The following is a 19,452-nucleotide window of genomic DNA, read 5'->3' on the forward strand; positions in this document are numbered from 1 at the left end:
AATTAAAAACACATGAATGTGAGGCTTTGGCCGTGAATATAGCCGCACTGTCTGTGGCCTTCAAATTCAGCTTTACAGGACATATTGTAATACAAGCTGGTGATGACATCAAGACAGTGGGACGGAGCATAAATCAATGGAAGATTTTGTGGAATGTCAACCATCTTGGGAACAATTTATCTATGAAACAGATGCTATACTGTATGTGCATTTGGAGGAACAAATCCTTGGCTGCTTTTCATTAAGAACTAGACTGAAGGATTTACAATGTTGGCTTTAAGATGTTTGAATTTGTATGAAAAAAGGGGGACGGAGGGGAGGATGAATCTAATTGTATCCATATTAGGGAAAAATAAACTAAAAATGACTCACCAGGCTGCAGCTGTCGCCCACCATCCCAGATTCAATATATCTGCTATTGTGGGCTAGAAGAGGCACGGGGAAACAAATATCAAAAAACAGATAGTGAATGAAGAGCTTAACAAATCATCCTAGGCACATCCTGTTTATTTTCACAGTGGCTGCGCAGATTTACAAGGCACAAATACCAACAGGCCCTGCCAAAGAGTTTTATTTTCTTCTCTTCTCTGAGGAAATTAGAGCGCAGTTCTCCTGAACAGATGCGCGAGTAAATATGCAAACAAAGCACCGGCAAGAAAACAAAGTAGCCAATGGGTTGAGGGAAAGAGCCAACATGCTGCTTTGATTAGGGGTTAGCATGCGAGGGCCTTGTTTTGGAGAGTCGCCGCCGTACTCCTGCACTCCAGTTGATGGCAGGTTGAGTCATCTAGGAGTTTTTAAACCGACCGTGTTAGAGGCATCACCCGCCGCTGATGGGGCCCCTTTGATCACTAAATATGCCTTTCATCCTATCCTGATCAATCGAGTGTTTCATACACACTCTAGGTCAGGACGGGAAATTGCACATTTTCATCTGTCCATTGATGAGGACGGTAAACACTTTAATTTTTTTTTTTGTCTTTCCCGGGAATCAGCTTTTGTCTAAACCTTGAAGCACCCGGAGGAACCTCGTCTGTCGCTGTGATCTCTGCATGCAATCTGCGCCGTTTCACTCCCAATTTGCGCGTTCTGGAAGTGATGTAAAGCGGTACCTGTTTCTGCATTTCTCCATGTGTTACTCAAGCACATTAGACCACCTAATCTCGTTACTGTAACAGCAACTCCCACTCAAACACTTTTCACCATGTTTCTCCACTTCCACCCCCCCTTGCCCCTCCTCCCCTCATTTGCTATATCCAGATTTATGGCTCCCTGGCGACTGATGACCTTTGTGTGTGTGAGAGCGGGCAAATATAAGTTCAAATATAAGCTACGCTTACATTCGTCTCTCCGTTCATGCATGCAAATTAGTAAAAAAGAACATGTATGGATACGGAAAGGTGTGAACACGGCCCCGTGTGTTTTGCGTGGACGGTCTCTGGCTTGTGTAACTCACCACATAAATGGAGCGCAGGCCTGCAGCCGCTTTGCTCTCTCTCTTGGGCTCGCAGAGAGACTGGTAGTCGTAGGTGCTCTTGGCGGTGAACAGCGACGAGTTGACCAGAGTTCTCATGAGGTCAGGGTCGATGACACCAAAGAAACAGCCGATCTAAAGAGTTGGGAAGAGGGAGAAAGCGGTTTCCTTTCAGTATTCGCTTCGCTCTCGATGGAGAGTGCAGGGTTCATGGCACGGAGTTTTTTTTTAAAAAGAAACGTGATTCCAAACAAAAACAGAGTAGAAGACTAAAAATTTGCCTCGGGCTCAGAGGCAAAGTCTCCCGGTGTGCGACTGCATGACCTCAAAACTTATAGGGGAAAACAATTTCAGAAACAAAGGCCAATTAAATTGTTTTGGAATGAGAAAAACACCTATAAAGTACACCTTGTAGAAAAACTCGACTTTACTGAGACCGAGAATTCACGATCTATGAACTTCTTCACATTTTACTTTCTTTTAAGGAAGGTTTTTTTGCAAGTAAGAACTCCAGATTGTGGTGTGCAGGACGGAAATATTCTGCAGAGTTATCATCACTCTCTTGGATACTTCCTTGATGATCACTGAATTTACCCTGCCTGTCAGTTCAGTTGTTTAACAATTCTGTAGCTCCGTCATCCTCTTTCCACTTTAGGATGAAAAATATGAGAGACGTTCTAGGCCAAGGTTGCCGTCGAAAGAAGTATTGATCCTTTTTATTTCTACTTTGAGGCTCAGCACAACTTTGTCTTATGACGTACAATTCCAGTTCAAAAAAAAAAGAAGAAAAAAAAAGTGGAAGTTTGCAGTTCTGAGTAAATGTTAAAGCATTACAGCAATTTCCTTAAGACAATGTATATCCAGCATGGTTGAACAGGGATTTCACAGACACTAAAACCAGGATGACAGACTTCATTACAATATAGTGAAAACAGTCCATCAAGCAGCTGTAATCTCAGAGGTGTGACATGACCGCGTGTTCGAAAGTGTTTAAGTACTCATGTATCCAGGTGGGAGCTCCCACATACAGTAAGTATCTTGTTGCACATGTGCTTAAGTGCATGTGTGAGCACTTTAGGAAATGCAAACTATCCTTTCCCTTCCACTTTGTGGGGTCACTGTTAACAAGCGGCCCCTCCACACAAGCTTTCCACTTTCTAGGCAAACGATGTATAAATCTTCCGATCCATAAGGTAATGAGAGCCTTCTACTCTTTCTCAGCGCAGCAACAGAAAATAATGAATTAACGATCTCAGCCTCGCCGGCTGCAGACTCCCAGAAGGTACTTAGGGGTATGAAAAGGAATGAACTGGGGAAAGAAAGTCATAAAGGGGGAAAGAAGTTTTGCTCCTCAAGGAAATATGATTGAGCGTGCACAGGCCTCTACAAACAAGGCTGCTGGCTTTTTAGTACGGCTGCCAAACATCAGAGGACAGCTGATTTATCCAACGGACACCCAGCCCTGATTAGGACAGAGTCAAAGCTGCATGGAGGAAAAAAACAACAGAAAAAAACAACATTTTCTCAAATGACATCAGGGGTCCACTGTTGGCGTTTAGCACGAGAAAACAGGGGTGTTGTCTGTGTGTTTTCTGTGGTTGCGTTTGCGCGTGTGTGTGTGTCAGATGGGTCAAATTCCATTGAAGAGGCTTGAGGGGTACAAATGTTTGCATTTCGAAAGGCAAACTGGTGCTAAATGACATTTAGCTCAACTAAAAACAGAGGTTAAATTAGTACAGTTGTTGAAGACTAAAGTTGTTGATTTTTGTGGATGTCTTGATATAAAAATTGACCAAACTAAAAAATACAACCTGATGTGGACGTGAATTAAATTATTCGTGTCTATTTTAAATGGCCTATAAATAATCGATCTATCTAATAACGTAATAATAGTGATATTTACGCTGCAAAAACACAAAATCTTACAAAGTATTTTTGGTGTAGCTTCTAGTACAAATGTCTTAGCACATTTGAAATGAGATAACTCTGCTACGATGTCAAGCAATTCTGAGTTAAAATACTAAGGCCCACCTGGTTAAGATAGTCCTCCTGATTGGACATCACCAGGAATCCGCCGTCATCCAGAATGACACAGTCTATGTACTGCAATCACAGAATTGATTACGCAGACGCGCCACTATGTTGTTTGAAACACTCCCAAAAAATAAAAGCCGCCCTTACCGGATCACCTTTCTTACAACCACAGATTTCATCTTTGCACTTTGAAGACAGAGAAACGGAAAAGGGTCAAACGTCGACGCCGAGCTATGCTGGAACGCTTTCATGCCGATAAACATCTACTTACATTCATCCTGTAAGTGATGTTGATGAAGCTCTTCATCCACGCATAGATGTCCAACTTCACACCAACAACTGAGCAAAAAAAAAAAAAAAACAGAAAAAAGAAGAGAAATGATACAAAATCCAGACATCCTAGATCATAACCGGTCCCCCTGTGTCAACTTTACCTCTTTGAACCTGAAAATTAAATTTGGCTAAAGATCACAGGCGATGAGATGACTTGATGTGTGGTTTGTGTATGTGTGTTAGAGAGCGGGGAGAAACAGACGAATGAGGGGTGGCGGTTATGAAATAAGAGTGCGACTGTGGATGATAAAACTGTGGTTGCAAATGTCGGTGTGTAACAAGAGGCGCCGCTGTTAAGTAGAGGCTTAAAAAAAAAATCATGTTTAAACATTAGAATGCTGCTTACCAGCTGGTTTGAGCGTAATGTTGTGAATCTCGAGGTTTACTGCTCGGCTCACGAGGACATCCCTGTCACTTTCTGCGCGAAGGAGACAGGAAAGTTTATCATTTTTTAACAAGCATCTCTTTCGAAAGCCACCCTGATCATATAGTGCCTGATATTCGACAGGTTTACCGGTGCAGGGTGTTGGCGTAAAGATGTACACGTCGTTGTCCAAACTTCGCTTGTAGAAGCTCGACTCGTAGGTCTCTGCTTCTTCCTTCCAGTCCAGCCCGGAGCTGTTGGACATGCGAGCACACGATGAAATCCAAATTCTGCTTTTTTTTAAAAATTATTTAAATTTTATGTTCTTGCAATCCCGTTGCAGTTAATTTACGTTACGTAGTACACAGTAGTACCTTCAGTTATTCATGAATTCTTTAAGACGATATGCTTTTAATTTTCTAAACTTTAGTTCAAGAAATTTTGGTAAGAAGAGAAAATGCCTTTACCTATGACTACTTTGTGAATAAGAAAACACATTTAAAAGCTGATGATGTTGAAGTTTTCCTGACTTATTAGTCAGGGCACAGAAAAATCAGCATCAAAATATAAACACTTTACAGCAACATCAAAAGATTCAGGAATTCACCTTCACACAGGTGCTATATTAACCTACTGTCATTCAGAAATGTCAATCAACTGGAAAAAAAAAAAAGTGTTTGTGAATCTTATTTCCTATATACCTTTTCGGGAAGACGCGAGTGATTCCTCCGTCAGTCGCAACAAATCTGGCAGTAACACCCTGCCTGACAAGCAGGGAAAATGCAGCTATAAGAACATGGTAACAAAAACCTGGAATATGTTTTATGCATGCCTGACATTTACTGGTGATGTTGAAATATTCAAACCATCTGTATCGCCAAACAGCAAATACGACCGCTTTTTACTCACTGCAACTCATTCTGCTTCCAGATCTTGATCAGATCAGAGGTGATGCCGGCATCAAGGAGAAGCCGGTTTACAAGCTCCACATTACCTAAGCGGGGGGGGGGGGAAGTATATTACTTGAAATGACTGAAGAGTAATTACAGATATTGGAAAAAATGATGACATGGATTAATAAATAAATAAATAAATGAAGAGTGAGCTTTAAACAGAACACAAACATTTTCTGCAATTTCCAGGCAACCAAAATAATTAAACCTCAGGACTAAAAACACCCAAAGGCTCAAAAGAGAGCAAAGTTACACGGGGGAGGGAAAACCCCCAAAAACTTTGCAATTCAAAATTCTGTAGTGTAGGTGGTGAAGTGGTGCAGGTGTAAAGAATACTTTTGCAGACATCCAACAAGACCACATGACAAACATAAGAGGCGATAAAAGGGATTGCCCCTTTTTTGGCCGCTCCTGGCTCTTTGAACCCACCACCGACCCGCTCCAGTCCATAAACGTCAGGGTTCGCCGATACACCTCCGCCGCCGCCACCTCCCCCAGTCTTTATGGCACGCCTCACACATCAGACAGAACAGCTGGTGTAACACTTTGGTCCCCTCCGAGCCCACCATCCAGTGGTTTTCATTAGGGATTCTTTATTGAAGGCAGCCCAGGAATTCCTAATGTACTTCTTCGCCACTGCAGTGGCTTAACCGCGTAAAGCGTGTAACGATTCCTGAGCCGCCAATCCTCCACATGGGCCGTGCTCCTCTCCCTCCCTTGTGGTTCTCTGTGGACTCCATTAAACTAGCAGCTAATAACGGTGGAGGTAATAATTCAACTGGGTGAAAAGTTTTATTGGATTGATCATGTTGAGATGTTTGAAGTAAGTCCTTAAATGCAAACCATCAAATTAAACAATGGAACGCAATAAAAGAGCCCTTTTATAAATGCCCGGGGAGCGTTTTGCTTTGCTCAATGCGCCAACAAATGGGTAATTCATATCAATGAGAGTATGCCAGAGAGGGTAAGGATGGTAATGCGTTGGTCAGATGTCACGGGGAAGGTCCGTCGGACCTGATTTGTGTTTTATTGCTCTGCTCGCACTCTGGGCTGCATGTGTCCTGCTCTTTTTCACAAACACACAGTAATTGGATGAGGTCGAGCGGCTACAGGAGGGGTGTGGGAGGCATATAACTGGTGGATGGCGTGTGTGTGAGCGAGAAAGCCTGCGTGTGTGTCACAGCTAAGCCGATGTGCCTCACACATGTGCAGCCAGGCATGTGATGGTCAAATGTTTGGAGTTAGCATCAAATAGGTAACATGAAGGGAAGGGGGCGGGGAGGGGGGTTTTCCACATTACAAAGCTTTGCCAGGTCATGCACACCAAACCATCCGGCCAAAGCTCAGTGGAATGACAGATTTGGGAGCATGGTCACTTGGAGAACTCGCATTAAGTGTTTACTGCTGAGAGTAAGATGGCAGGGATTTATTCGCGTCGCTAAAGCAAACGTGGCAAAGATAAATTCCAAAAGTTTTGGTCACACCATTTCCCATTTTATCTTGTTATAAGCAACATATCGAGTCTTTAGTGCAATTTTATGTGGGGAAATGTCACAAAATGGCACATCACTGTGAAATGACAGAAAATGGAATATGTTTAGAAAAAAAAACATATGCATAAACATCTGAAAATTATTTCAAGCAATTGATTTCATCAGACATCAACAACTCAGGTGGACAAATCCACAAATCTGGCCTTTGAAGAAGAGTAAGAACAAAACTGATTGGTGAATTCAAATCCAGTCTCACGCCATGTAGGGCAGATGGCAAATGTGGAAGAAGGTGATGAAACTATAAACTTTTTGGTTTACTTCCCAAAAGTGTGGGATGACCAAAAAAAAATAAATCTTCACATAATACTCGACATGACTGGTATTTGCAAAGTGGCCAGTCCAGGAGCAGCATTCATTTTCCTTGGCACTGACCGACTGCATTCCCAAGAACAGAGATAAGGAAGACCGTAGATGTTGCCAAGGCAGTCTCCACTGTGTGTATTTATGCAGATTAAACATATATTTGGCGTTTAAACTATTAAAATAGACAGTTGTAAAGGTTTTCATAGGGATTGTGGTCCCCGACAACCACAAATACTCAAGTCTTTGGGAAGGCTTCTTTACAGTATCTCTCCATCCAATCTGACTGAGCTTCAACAACTTTGAAAAGAGGATTGAAAAAATATGTGATAACTTAGATGCAGAAAGCTGGTGCTGCAACGATTGCAACAAAAAGAGAGCCTACAAAAGTTGGACACGTCTCCATCGGCAGTGTGTCCCTCGCTGTGTGGGCAAGAATGTGGAGGGCCCCGTGCACGCGAGGGCTATGACTGACGCTTCGATGATGTCGTTTACTACATTTTGTTGGTCTATGCTTGTTGACGTTGCACAATAAAGTGTGAAAAGGCTTCCTCGTGCACTGCTGAAAAGAGCATGATTGCACTTACACATAGGGTTGTTTGGAGTCTTTGTGTCTATATAATTGTTGAAGTCCATCAGGTACTCTGTGTTGTTCGTCTTCTTGTCAGGCGGCTTCAAGTCTTTGCAGTACATCCTGAGGAAAACAGAATCAAAGGTGTAGGGTATACTCAGTCAAAGCAGTCCAGTCGGGAGTGAAAGCAGGATTTACATGTGTTGCATGTAAACATACCTTGGTGCAATAAATGTATACCCGTACTCATCAAACTTGTCTGCAAGCAGGCTCTCGGAAACTAGAGATAAGTGAAGAAATATCACTAATTCAGTTAGGTTGGTATACAGCTGTTGCGATGACATCATTGTGAACTTGATACATTTTTAACAATCCTTTGGCAGTGAGCAGAAATCACATGTCTTGGTAAAGAGACATTTGAAGAGCAGCCCCACTAACATTTAAACAAAAACTCATATGAGACTTTGCCCATTAATCCATTCCTGCCCCAATGTGGTACTTGGATGACAAAATTTTATTCCAACCTGCACATCAGTTCATTTCCCAAAGCTGAAGTTACGCAATTATATCTTGCAATGTTTTTCAAAGCTTCATAAAAATCTCCATTATTTATTGGAATAATGAAGACGACATGAAACCAGCAGCCCGCTGCAATGGTTACAGAAACATTTTGCATTTTATTGAAATGTATTTAGTGCTCTGCTTTTGATAAGCCCTGCATGTTTCTGTGCATAGTCAAACTTTACTTCAATACTTTCTAAATAGTTTGCCTTTTGGAGAAAAGCGCGTTTATGTTTTGAGAAATGTTGTGCAGCTTTTCATGAAGCTATACTTCCAGTTTTGTATAATGTTTGGACTCAGGAAAAGTACTTTGACAGCCACCAATTTAAACTGATTTTCTGCTCATTCCCTGCTGTTCAGAAACGTGACGAGGCTTTTATTAATACCATTTACCATCAGAATGTCATTTAAAGTTATTTTGGTTTGATTAGGGGGGGGGGTCACAATTTGTAATTTTTTGTTAGAATCAGAAAATTACAAATTTTCTGATTCTAACAAGAAATTGTTAGAATCAGAAACAATTTCTGATTCTAACAATCAGAAATTGTTAGAATCAATTTCTGATGGATTCTAATCAGAAATTAGAATCCTAATTCTAATTAGGATTCTAATTATATGCATAAACATCTGAAAATTATTTCAAGCAATTGAAATAATTTTCAATTGCTCGTGCACTTGAAAATTGCACAGGGTGGCCACAGGGTGGCCTCAGGGTGAAACCACAGAGGCCAAAACAAATAAACACGGGGATTGAGATTTCAAGAAATCTAGTTAACTTGAATTATTTGTAAGGTCTTAACAGTTTCTCTCATTCAAATGTCATTCTGTAAAAATAAATAAACAGTTTTATTTACATGGGTACAAAATGCTTTGTTTATAAGGCAGTTATAAGGGAGAAAATAGTGACGCCTTTGTATGAAAGGTATTAAATCTGTAATGATGAGCATCTGCAGTTTGGGAGGCTTATTGGATTTAAGAAAAAAAACCAATATATTTTATCAATCATATAATAAAAATTGGGACAAATAAGTGCACAATTTGAGCAAAGTTAATCGATTAAAAAGCTAAAAAAAATAAATAAATAAACATAAGATGATAAAATAAGGTGACAGGGCAAAGATTGGGAGAAGTAAAAAGAAAGGATACTTGCCATCTTTCCCTGGAGTAGAAATAATCCCAGAGGAGAGAAGGCGAGCAAACACGAGGATCCCCCAGGGAGGAGATGACGAGAAGGAAAAGAAAGGGAGGGGAGAAAGACAGGGTGAAACCACAGAGGTCAAAGGTGACAATATTTTATTCACAGAGCGAGTCCTGAATAGAAATATTGCATTGCAAGCAGAAGATTTCAGGTCTTTGGATGCAGATGGCGCTGATGGGGAACACACACAGACAGGCTTATACTGCGGTCAGAGGACGTGTTTCAGAACTCGGATTAGCATCTTTTTGATGATCTGGTCAATCTCAGGAGTTACAAAACTCGCGTGAAGGATTTACTTTACGCCATAATCAAATGGAAACATGCACCGCAGTTCACAACCTAAGTGTTTTCAAAGCACGCTGCACACGATTATTTCATAAACTCTCGTGGCGACATCGTCGTCTTCGGTCGTCATGATTGGATTATTTCATTGCAGGCCGTCACTCAGTAATTCAGGAAAAAAAAATGATAAATGGTGGTGAGATATTAGGAATGAGACAAATAATGTGCACTCTCGATACCAAATAATAAGGTGGGAGGAAGAAGATGCTTTTATTTTGTTTTTTAAGCATTTTGTGCAACTAAAAATCCAAAAAGTGAGACAAATTTGTCCTCAACCCCCCTCCTCGGTGTCTACTTCATGTTTCGGTAGTTGGAATATGCTTCAGAGATTTGGGACGACACACTTATGTTTTTCTTCTCCCTTACAATTATTTTGTATAAATTTTTTTATATAATTCAAAGAAGTGTCCGCAATGTGACAAAGGGTCAGAAATTCAAGGGTGCAGAACAGAAGGGAATCGGCATACGACATTTCTTCTGGTTCAATTGAGTTGCGATAAAGTTTTATTGTCAAAAAAAAAATGAATAAAACAAAAATATGAGCCAAGCTTCAGTTTCAGATATGCTTCAAAGCCTTATGCGCTCTGGAGGGTTTTGACTCAACGCCCACAAATACAAAATTGATGACCCTGCATTCAGAGGGACAAACAGAACAGATCAAGCTTAGTGTGTAAAGAAGAGTCCTGCTTTTCATTAGGAGTAATTTACCAAAGTTGTAAAACATAAAATGAGTCAAAAAGGAGAAACTGGAGAAAACTCCAATTTATACTTTGGGTACAGACTCACGGCTTTCTCCTTTATGGCTTCACCTTTAAATAATGCAAACATCCTGTTCGTCTGTTCTTGCTGCTACAGTGGGCCGGTGCCAAAACCACATCTGAGGGCCATTGGAACAGTCAAAGCAGGTGGGGGAGTTAATACATACATGCGCTCACACACACACACACACACACACACACACACACACAGACAGACAGAGACACACACCCGCTGTCTGCGAAAACACGGGTGGGATGCATTGCATGCAAAGAGCTGTCTCTGGGTGAATTAATCTCGCTTGATTCATCGTGACAAAGTTGTCGTTAACTTGGGGTGTGTGGGGGGGTTGGGGGGGGTACAAACGGAGAACAAAATGCTTCGGTGTTTGTGAGTCTGCAAATTTACATCCAAAGTGTGTGGGTGATGAGAGAGAGACGAGACGAGACAAGGATGGCTGTGGGGAAAAGTACAGAAGGGGGATACTTGCCCAAAAATGCTGCGGAGGTTCCAAAACAGCAGGAAGGGTTAGGAGTTCAGAACAAGAGGTTAAAAGATTGAGAAGAGAAAGGAGGGAATTGGAAAGAGACAAGAAAACAGGGTTACACAATATTTTATTCAAATGCGCATTGAATAAGAATATTGTACGCAGAAGTTTGAAACCAAAAAGAAAAGAAAAGAAAAAGACAACAACTTTACAGTACATGTGGGAAAAGTTGTAACTACAGGTAAATTACATTTCAATTGAAACTAATTAAAATGTCTCCAAAAAGCTACTTATTAATTCAAAAAGTGACACTCATTTAAGAACCGATTACAAATTTTGGTGCTATTTATTTTCATTTGGATCTTTATGTCTTACAGGTAGCCCAAATTTCTGCCCTTGAGAAAAGTGTAAGTTTACAGAAGACCAATAATAGTACTACTACTACTACTACTACTACTAATAATAATAATAATAATAATAATACATAGGGTAATTTTCTAAATAAGCCAGTTTTGTATCCAAGCATAATAATGGTGTAGTACAGGGCAAACATTGAGGAGCAATGAAGAAGAAGAAGTAGTAAAAAGTTTAGAGGAGATTCATAAAAAAAAAGAAAACACACAAAACCTCTCAATATAACAATTTGTAAAATTTATATAACTTAAAGGGTTCAGTTTGTAAGTTAAATCACCATGGCATGTTAACTTTTTGATGACATTTTAATGTATAGAGATGTATTTTGTTAAAAACATTTTCCTTTCTTCGCCAAAAAATATTAATATTTGCATCATTTCCCCAACATAAAACGCCGTGGAAACTCACTTGGAAAGCCTGAGGGAACATAAACTCTGTACTTATTGCTTTAAGATAGACTGACCTAAAGAGGAAAAGTCTCAATTTTCACAAATCGGTCAAGTTAAAACATAAATTGGTGCCATTCAGAGGGTGTAAAATAGACGGCTAAATTGTTTTTACACTCATTTTCCAGGTTGCACTTTAATAATCCAAAAGTGAATCTCAGATGTTTGAAGTTCTTTAAAGGCCTTCCAAGTCTTTCAGCCTGGTTGCAACTTTATTTAATAAAGCTGGCAGAAACAAAACATGATGAAATGTTTTGCGGTAGATGGAGCAGCTTCAAGTGAGCTCGAAGCATCTGCCAACTGATTTTTTTATTTTTATTTTTTTTTTGGAGCACACACTGGGCACCTAAAGTTAATTTTTTTCCAAAACAGCTGGAAACATTGCAAGGTTTGAGAAATGCATGCAAATTGAAATGTAAGATCGTGGATGCAAAATTTAATGATCCAAAAAAAAGAAAAGAAAAACAAAATAGAGCTCAACAAAGGCCAGTTGCAGCTTAATCCAAAAATACAGAAATACACGCCACATGGAAGAAATCAAAACATTGAGTAATACTTTAAGCTTTTCTACACAGAAAGATGGACCTTTAAGAGAAGTTGCACATAAAAATCAAAACTATGCACATTATTTTAGTCAAAAAGACTGACCATAACATAATTATTTTCTAATGAACCTCCACTTCCAAAGAAAAGAACTGAGGAAACGTCTGTCGTCCCATTCATTCACAGCTGTTAGGGAGGGGATGCTGGGAAACTGCTGATTTGTAAATAGTCATACATGGCAAAGACTAATCCATGAGCTGCTATTAAAGAGGCATATAAGTGCAACAGAAAAGAATGGTTTTCTTATAATTTACGCAATTACGACTGAAGATTTTTGAAAATGATGCGCATGTTTTAGACGCTGCCGTTTTAATAGCAAGCATCTTCACCTGTGCGATGTCAGGTGACTTTGTTCAATGCGCCGTTTTGTTTATTCTAATGAACAACATGTTAGGCAAAGACTACAAGCTGGCATGGTGCGGGATGGGTTTCTACTTGGCGGATTAATTCAAATCAGTTCCAAAGATGTGCATCAGATGGTGCCATGAAACCGGAAGCTACGGGCTCAGTAAGCCTTTTTCAGGAAGTTGTCTCAGTTGAGACAAAACCTGTCTGTTCTCTGCAACACGAACAGAAGTGGGATCACTCTCTGTTTAGATGTTATCTCGTCGGATATTTGTGATCCTCCTTAACTATGAAATTCCAAAGAAAGGAAAAAGTATTATTAAAAAAGATTAATACATTTTGAACCACATTACAGTTTCCATTTTTTTTTATATTTCAGTTTGAAAATAAAAAATACTAGGATTAAAAAACAAAGAAAAAAGGGTGTGCAAGGACAAATATGTGCCGTTTTTGAGTTTTTCCACTCCTCTCGCTCACATAGAAGTGGTAAAGTCTTTTTTTTCCACACATCTAGACATCGTTTTTTGATGATTCAGACTTGACAATCAGAGGTGAAGTACATATTTACACCATTTCTATTTGCAAATACTAATAGGGATTTTTTTTCCGGGAGGATCCCCCCTCATTTGTGTCCAATCCTGTTGATTAGGATATACAAAGGAGCTGTGCTTATAGGTGCATGAAGAAGTATCACATGCTATACAGCTGGATTTGTTTATGTGCATGCAGTTTTCTGAATTTTAGTGTACACAAGGCTTCGGGAAGGAATCCAAGCAACTCTTAGGACATGAGGCCCCTGGAAAATACTCGAGCCAAATTCCATACTTTTCCAGACGTCGTAGGAACTGCGTTATGTGTAGAAGGGGACAGGAGAGATCTCTGCCCTGTTGCTTCCAGATAAAAGAAAAAAAAAATACAACAACTTCCAACTACATCACAGATGAGGGCATGTTTTGTTTCAGAAATACTAGTAACAACTGTTACAGCGTGGTGTAGGTGTATGTATAGGGCAGTCATGTTTTTTTTTTTTCCGAAGCTCATTTATTGATGGACAGAATCCATGACAGCACTTAACTCCCACCAAGTACCGTTTATCTAACCTCTGTAAACATAAGTGTAACAATACAAGAGGCAGGGTTTCAAGCTGTGACGTGAACGTCAACTTACATTTTGCCTGGGTGATCGTGTCGCCTATGGTTGCACGGATGTAGTGCATGCTGTAGTTTGGCAGGACCAGGGCCAGGCTGGGACAAAGCGAAAACGGGAGAAAGGCACCACTGTTACTCGTTTTCAGCAAGCTATCCAATTCTCTCACCCTGTAACGAGGGCATCATTTAATGTGCCAACAGCATGCACGCTCATTGAAGCATTTCGCCATCTCTAGCCATGTTTTCCAAATCCAAAAACAAGCAGCAGAACTCACCGAATTTCAGATAATGTTTCTGATCATATACACTTATGTAATATGGATAATTAAGATCTGTATGAGTAATATCCCACGATAGGTTCTGTAGATTTTTAAGCCAATACGCAATTAACAGAACTCCTCTGCTGAACAGTCGCGATTGGCTCTCCTGACGTAGAGATTTGAATTACTGAAATAAAACAAATAAAATTAAAAAAACGTTTCGATTATATTCTAACGGAGAAACATAATAGCGGTTGTCCGGTAACAGAACAGACGCCAAAAACATTTTATTTTTAATATAGTGGTTAAAAGTTGTTACTTCCACCCTTAAAATAGCGGAATTACTACAAAACGTATTTAAGAAACTCTCCTTTTCTTCATCGTAGAAATGACTGTTAAAGCTTGGTGATGTTTTGTAATGAAACATTTCGGTTGATCTACTTAATCAAGTGTCATGCTGGAGTAAAGAGTGTGCATGCAGCTTTTTTTGAAGTTTTACCTGTAGTCTGTTCCCTTCACAGGAGCGAAGGTGTAGGTCCTCTCACCTTCGTCAATGTAGCGCTTAAATAAGGGTATTACTGTCAGTTCAAGAAGATTCCAAATAAAAATGGATATGAACTCAAAAAAATCAACAAATTACCTCATCTTGAGATTTCACCAGTGTAGATATTGTGTAGTTTCCCGTTTTCCCATCAATCATTTTATTTCTTATCTGTGTACAAAAAACAACAACAAAAAGAAACGCAACACCAAATATATAAATCACATCGCCACGCCATCATATGGTTCCAGTTTGTGCAATCGAATTAGAAAACAAATCTGTGCGTCAGACCTCCACTTTGATGTCGTTCTCCAACTCTGCGTCCAGAAAGTCGAGTGTTACAGGTTCATCAAACTTGGCAGTCTGTGAGAAAATGTATGCAATTACTTCAGACAGTTTGTCAGGTGTGAAAACAAAGAGGGGGAAAAAAAAAATATCCCTGAAAACATCAGTTACTAATCTGCTTCCAAAAGCGGGTTTTGATGCTTTGCAGCCCTAAAGAGGGAAATAATCAAGAAGAAGATCCAAGTCATGTATCTGCAACGAATTTACCTGATGGCGTGTTTACAAAAAGCATATTTCTCAAATGTCACGGTGGAACATTTTGCCAAGCAAATAAATATAATCCTGCAAGCAAATGACGGTTTCCCTTGCAACACCTTCAATTTCTTGCAAAAGTATTAATACCCCTGTTTCCACATTTGGTCACGTGATAATCACAAACTGCATCGCCTTTCACTGTGATTTATGAATAAAAATAAATTGGTCAAAATGGGACACATTTGTATACGGCCCCCTCTTACTCTGATCTATCTAAATAAAAATAAGTGTTATCAATTGCTTTCAGTAGCCACCTATTTAGTAAACGATCCGTCGGAGTGTGAGTCAGTCTTTGTATAAATACAGCTGCTCTGCGAAGGCCTCAGATTTCATAGAGAACATATTAATAAACGAAGAGCAACGGAAAGGCCAGGGAACACACGGAGCCTTTAATCATGACAACTATTAGAAAAACAGACTGAAACAATAGATACGACGTGCATTCTGTTCGCATTAGTGTGAGCTACGAACCAGCAGAACCTTGGGAGGGTTTTTCTTTAAACCTCCTACAAATGCAGTGTGAAACGGGGAAAACATTAATTTTTTTTCTCGACGTCTTCAGCATTCAAGGATTTCCACCCAGACGATTTATCGCAATGACATCATCAAAAGGGATTCAGACGGCAGAGGTTTCAAACAGAAACGCACAGAAACGTCTTACTCTAAGTGAGGAGATTACAAATTAATCGCTGTCTGCTTTAATGGCCAACTGACATTTATACAGTTTTGTCAAGCTGTTTTTTTTGTTTTTTTTTCAGAACAGTAATTATTTTTCAAACAGTTGTGAGATTTTGCTTACCAGCGGTTGAAGATTAGGGTGGAGCAACACATACCCATTTGGATCAATAGCAAAGTAGTAGCCATTTGGACCAAACTAAATAAAATAAAACAAAACGAGAATTAGTGGGGGAAGATCTCTGCATAAAGACTAAAATGAACAGAACAAGTACGTCTGCAATAACATGACTTATGAGCGCTTACTGTGAACCGAGGCGTGAGTCTCTTGATATCTTCTAAGGAGACATCAATAGCCATAACTCCCAGGATGAGCTGGTTTTGTGACTTCTGAGAGAAAAAAAAAAAAAAAAAAAAACCCAGAGAGGATGTCAGCTGCAGAAAGAGGAACTGTAAGGCCTTCTTATGAGTCCTGTTGCTTTTCCTGGATGAGTCAATTCCCTCTGTGGATTGTGAAGGATTTTAAGGAAATGGTTGCAATAGGAATCTGGACAGTTTCATTCCCAAAAGCTTCATGTGCTGCAGTGAGTCACTGACGAGGCATTTCCAGACTTGCTTTCGGTCGCGCTGGAGGTAGAGGCTCAGAGTCCTTCGAGGTAGACATGCAGACTCATCTTGAAGCATTTAAGCTACCGGATTCATTTCTCACTCTGATCTGCATGATTGATCTATTTTTGAATTCTGCTGGGCGACTTCCTACATTCTCTTCTTGTGGAGAGCTTTGCATCAACAGAGGAAACAAGCCAAAGCCGCAAGAAGATAAAAAAGATCAAAGATGAAAGCGAGTATTCATGTCGAGGGTTTATCGTTTAGCATATTACTGCGTCTCTGAAAGCCACAATCCTTTTAATCTATGAAATCAAAGTGCGAGACAGTCAAAAGCAGACGGAACGTGCTGGTGAAGATGCCAGAACGAGATATTGTTAGCAATTATTAATACTTACAGCCCTATGCAGAAACAAAAATGTTGGGGGGTGAGAGAGGGATTGTATAAAAATGTATTTGGTGGATACCTTTGAGCCTGTGTCAGTCTTGTTGAAGACGGGCAGTGTTCCGGTGATTACGAGACCCAGCTCCTGAAAGACAGAACGTAGCACACACATGTAGAGTTATGCCCTTTACAGGGGCTTGTAAATGTATTCAACTGTCCTAAACTGCGATACATAGTCGGATTACAACCACAAATGCATGGACTGAAAATGATACTATGACTTAACAATTTTAAATCTACCTAATCTATTTAAATTGCGACGGGATTTTTGTCGAACCTTCTTTCGATGCAATAGCAGCAAAAGTTCTTTGGGATCTGAACTCGACAAGTGTTGCAAATTAGGTTAATTTTAGTCAGAAAACATCTGGGACAACCCATACCTTGCCTCTAATTGGTCAGTTGGATTTATGGGTGGAACTTCGACTGGACAATTCTAACAAATAATTATCCTTCGACCTAACCTAAATAATTTTACTGTACTGTACCTTACATCTGTTTTTTTCTGACATAAAATGAACATCTGTTTCAAGTCTTCTGCGGCCTCCATGTAAACTCTACGTGGATAGTAGAAAACTGCAAATCAGACTTTTTTTTTTTGATGCATTATTCTCTGTGAAGATGTTCAACACTTGGAAAATTGCTTCGTGACCAAACTGATTTTAACTTCTCCAAAGTTTGGTCCTTTGATGACGATGATAGTTTATTTACTGATGCGCTCAGATAAACTTCAGCTACACTGATGTGGTCTCAGAGTGAAGGAAACTGAATGCAAAAGTCCATCACACACAGAGCATGTGCAATTTGCTTCAATACATTTTAAGTTTGCAGTTGTAGCAATTACTATTTCTAATTAATACAAAACCATTTTGAATTAATGTCATAGCAATTTGCAGCAAACAACTTGCAATTTTCGTCAGAAAAATGATTAGCTACTTTTCTTCTTTTTTTTTTTAAAAGACATTTTTGGTGCCGAGAAAGTTGATGCAGTTTCCCAAACGGACAGTCTCCGATCAAATCCAAACTTCTTTTATCAGTCTGGTTTCTTATCTGAGGTCGCCTGGCAGTAAATCTTGACAGAAACATAAACAAAAAAAAAAAAAAAAAAAAGGCAACACTAGGGAATACGGTTCATCCGTCATTACGCAAAAACAAGATATAGTGACAGCAAATGACTAAACAAGACTTCAAATTTCTTTACAAGACGTGAAAGAAATTATTCCGGGTTTACACAGTAAACAGCATAAATCTTTCACCCTTGTGAATGTGATGTTGTCACCTCTCCCCAGCAGAACATACCAGTGCATCCAGGTAGACATTTGTCCACTGGACTTGCTTGGCCTTTCGGACTCTCTTGGGCCCGCTGTCAGCTCTGACCATTGGCCGACCCAAAACGTCCAAGTACTCCTGCCAAGATGAGCAGAAACTTATTTTTGCAACATGCATGTTGAGAATTCTACCACAAGGGGGCAACATACACAGCAAATTGTTAGAGCCAGAGTTTTGAGAAGTAAGGAGAACCCAAGTACAATTACTGAAATATGTTTTTATGACTGTTTACCTGAGTGTTCAGGCGAATGGCCCCAATAGATGGAATCTCATAGTAATACCCTGAGGGAGAGAAATAGATTTATTAGACAAGATCTTTTAGAATATTGATTTTTTCTTTTATTCCTACTACAGAAATCAACTTATCCGTCAGTTCTGCAAAATCCCACCATCTTCAAAATGTAATGGTAAACTTGGCAAAAATCAAAAAAAGAAAAATTCAAAATATTCAGTGCAGCAAACACACATTATAAACATTTCTGCACATCGTTTCAAATTGATAAAAACATCAACAATAGTGTTTTTTTTTGGCATTAGTGTGCAAGCCATTACAAGTAAATGGCTTGTACTTGTATAGCGCTTCATCAAGACCATAGGACTTCAAAGCGCTTTACACTACATTTAGTCATTCATCCACACACACACACACACACACACACACACACACACACACACACGATAGTAACCATACAGCCCTGACAGAGTGTGCCCCAGAGATGGAACACTGAACTTCCCCATTAAAGGAAATGCAACAGAGGCAGTTATTAATTCATCCTTTATTATTATTATTATTATTATTATTATTTTAGTTGTTAAAAGGTTTTGACACCTAATTATTACAGTGTTCCCTGGATACATGGCCCATTTCGCTTAGCCATTAGGCTAAACAACGACCAGTTGTTGTTATGTCGCGATATAACACACATTGATCAGGTTGGCAGGGAAGGTAAAAGAAAAAAAACCCTCAAAACCCACAGCTCACTTTCAGAATAAAATCTCCCTGACAACCATTAGATAATCCGTTTGTGGCAACCAGCTGCTTACCTGCCATGGCAGCCAAAGCTTTGTTCCCCCACACCCCCGTTACTACAAACGCGAATATTGACTTCATTTATAC

At 39.7% G+C, this 19,452-nt stretch overlaps 1 protein-coding gene across 6 annotated transcripts in view; it reads right to left on the reverse strand.

Annotated features, from left to right (window-relative positions):
* The window catches only part of cacna2d1a (calcium channel, voltage-dependent, alpha 2/delta subunit 1a), an 81,930-nt gene that overhangs the window by 9,890 nt on the left and 52,588 nt on the right, over window positions 1-19,452 (reverse strand). For 3 of the 6 annotated variants that reach the window (XM_016677362.1, XM_016677359.1, XM_007564017.2), the window contains 22 exons: window positions 18,568-18,617; window positions 18,306-18,413; window positions 17,032-17,094; window positions 16,265-16,348; window positions 16,083-16,157; window positions 14,975-15,046; window positions 14,783-14,854; window positions 14,642-14,703; window positions 13,902-13,978; window positions 10,930-10,938; window positions 9,294-9,302; window positions 7,802-7,862; window positions 7,599-7,705; window positions 5,115-5,199; window positions 4,907-4,969; window positions 4,356-4,459; window positions 4,188-4,259; window positions 3,780-3,847; window positions 3,656-3,694; window positions 3,506-3,577; window positions 1,457-1,609; window positions 373-425 (listed from right to left, as the gene is read on the reverse strand). In XM_016677362.1, coding sequence (XP_016532848.1) covers window positions 373-425; window positions 1,457-1,609; window positions 3,506-3,577; window positions 3,656-3,694; window positions 3,780-3,847; window positions 4,188-4,259; window positions 4,356-4,459; window positions 4,907-4,969; window positions 5,115-5,199; window positions 7,599-7,705; window positions 7,802-7,862; window positions 9,294-9,302; window positions 10,930-10,938; window positions 13,902-13,978; window positions 14,642-14,703; window positions 14,783-14,854; window positions 14,975-15,046; window positions 16,083-16,157; window positions 16,265-16,348; window positions 17,032-17,094; window positions 18,306-18,413; window positions 18,568-18,617 — 1,558 coding nt within the window. The remainder of the gene's footprint in view (window positions 1-372; window positions 426-1,456; window positions 1,610-3,505; window positions 3,578-3,655; window positions 3,695-3,779; window positions 3,848-4,187; window positions 4,260-4,355; window positions 4,460-4,906; window positions 4,970-5,114; window positions 5,200-7,598; window positions 7,706-7,801; window positions 7,863-9,293; window positions 9,303-10,929; window positions 10,939-13,901; window positions 13,979-14,641; window positions 14,704-14,782; window positions 14,855-14,974; window positions 15,047-16,082; window positions 16,158-16,264; window positions 16,349-17,031; window positions 17,095-18,305; window positions 18,414-18,567; window positions 18,618-19,452) is intronic. The other 3 variants (XM_016677361.1, XM_007564019.2, XM_016677360.1) reach the window with 2 other exon arrangements.

The sequence above is a fragment of the Poecilia formosa genome, unplaced genomic scaffold, assembly GCF_000485575.1.
Source record: "Poecilia formosa unplaced genomic scaffold, Poecilia_formosa-5.1.2 Scaffold154, whole genome shotgun sequence".
Taxonomy (NCBI): Eukaryota; Metazoa; Chordata; class Actinopteri; order Cyprinodontiformes; family Poeciliidae; genus Poecilia; species Poecilia formosa.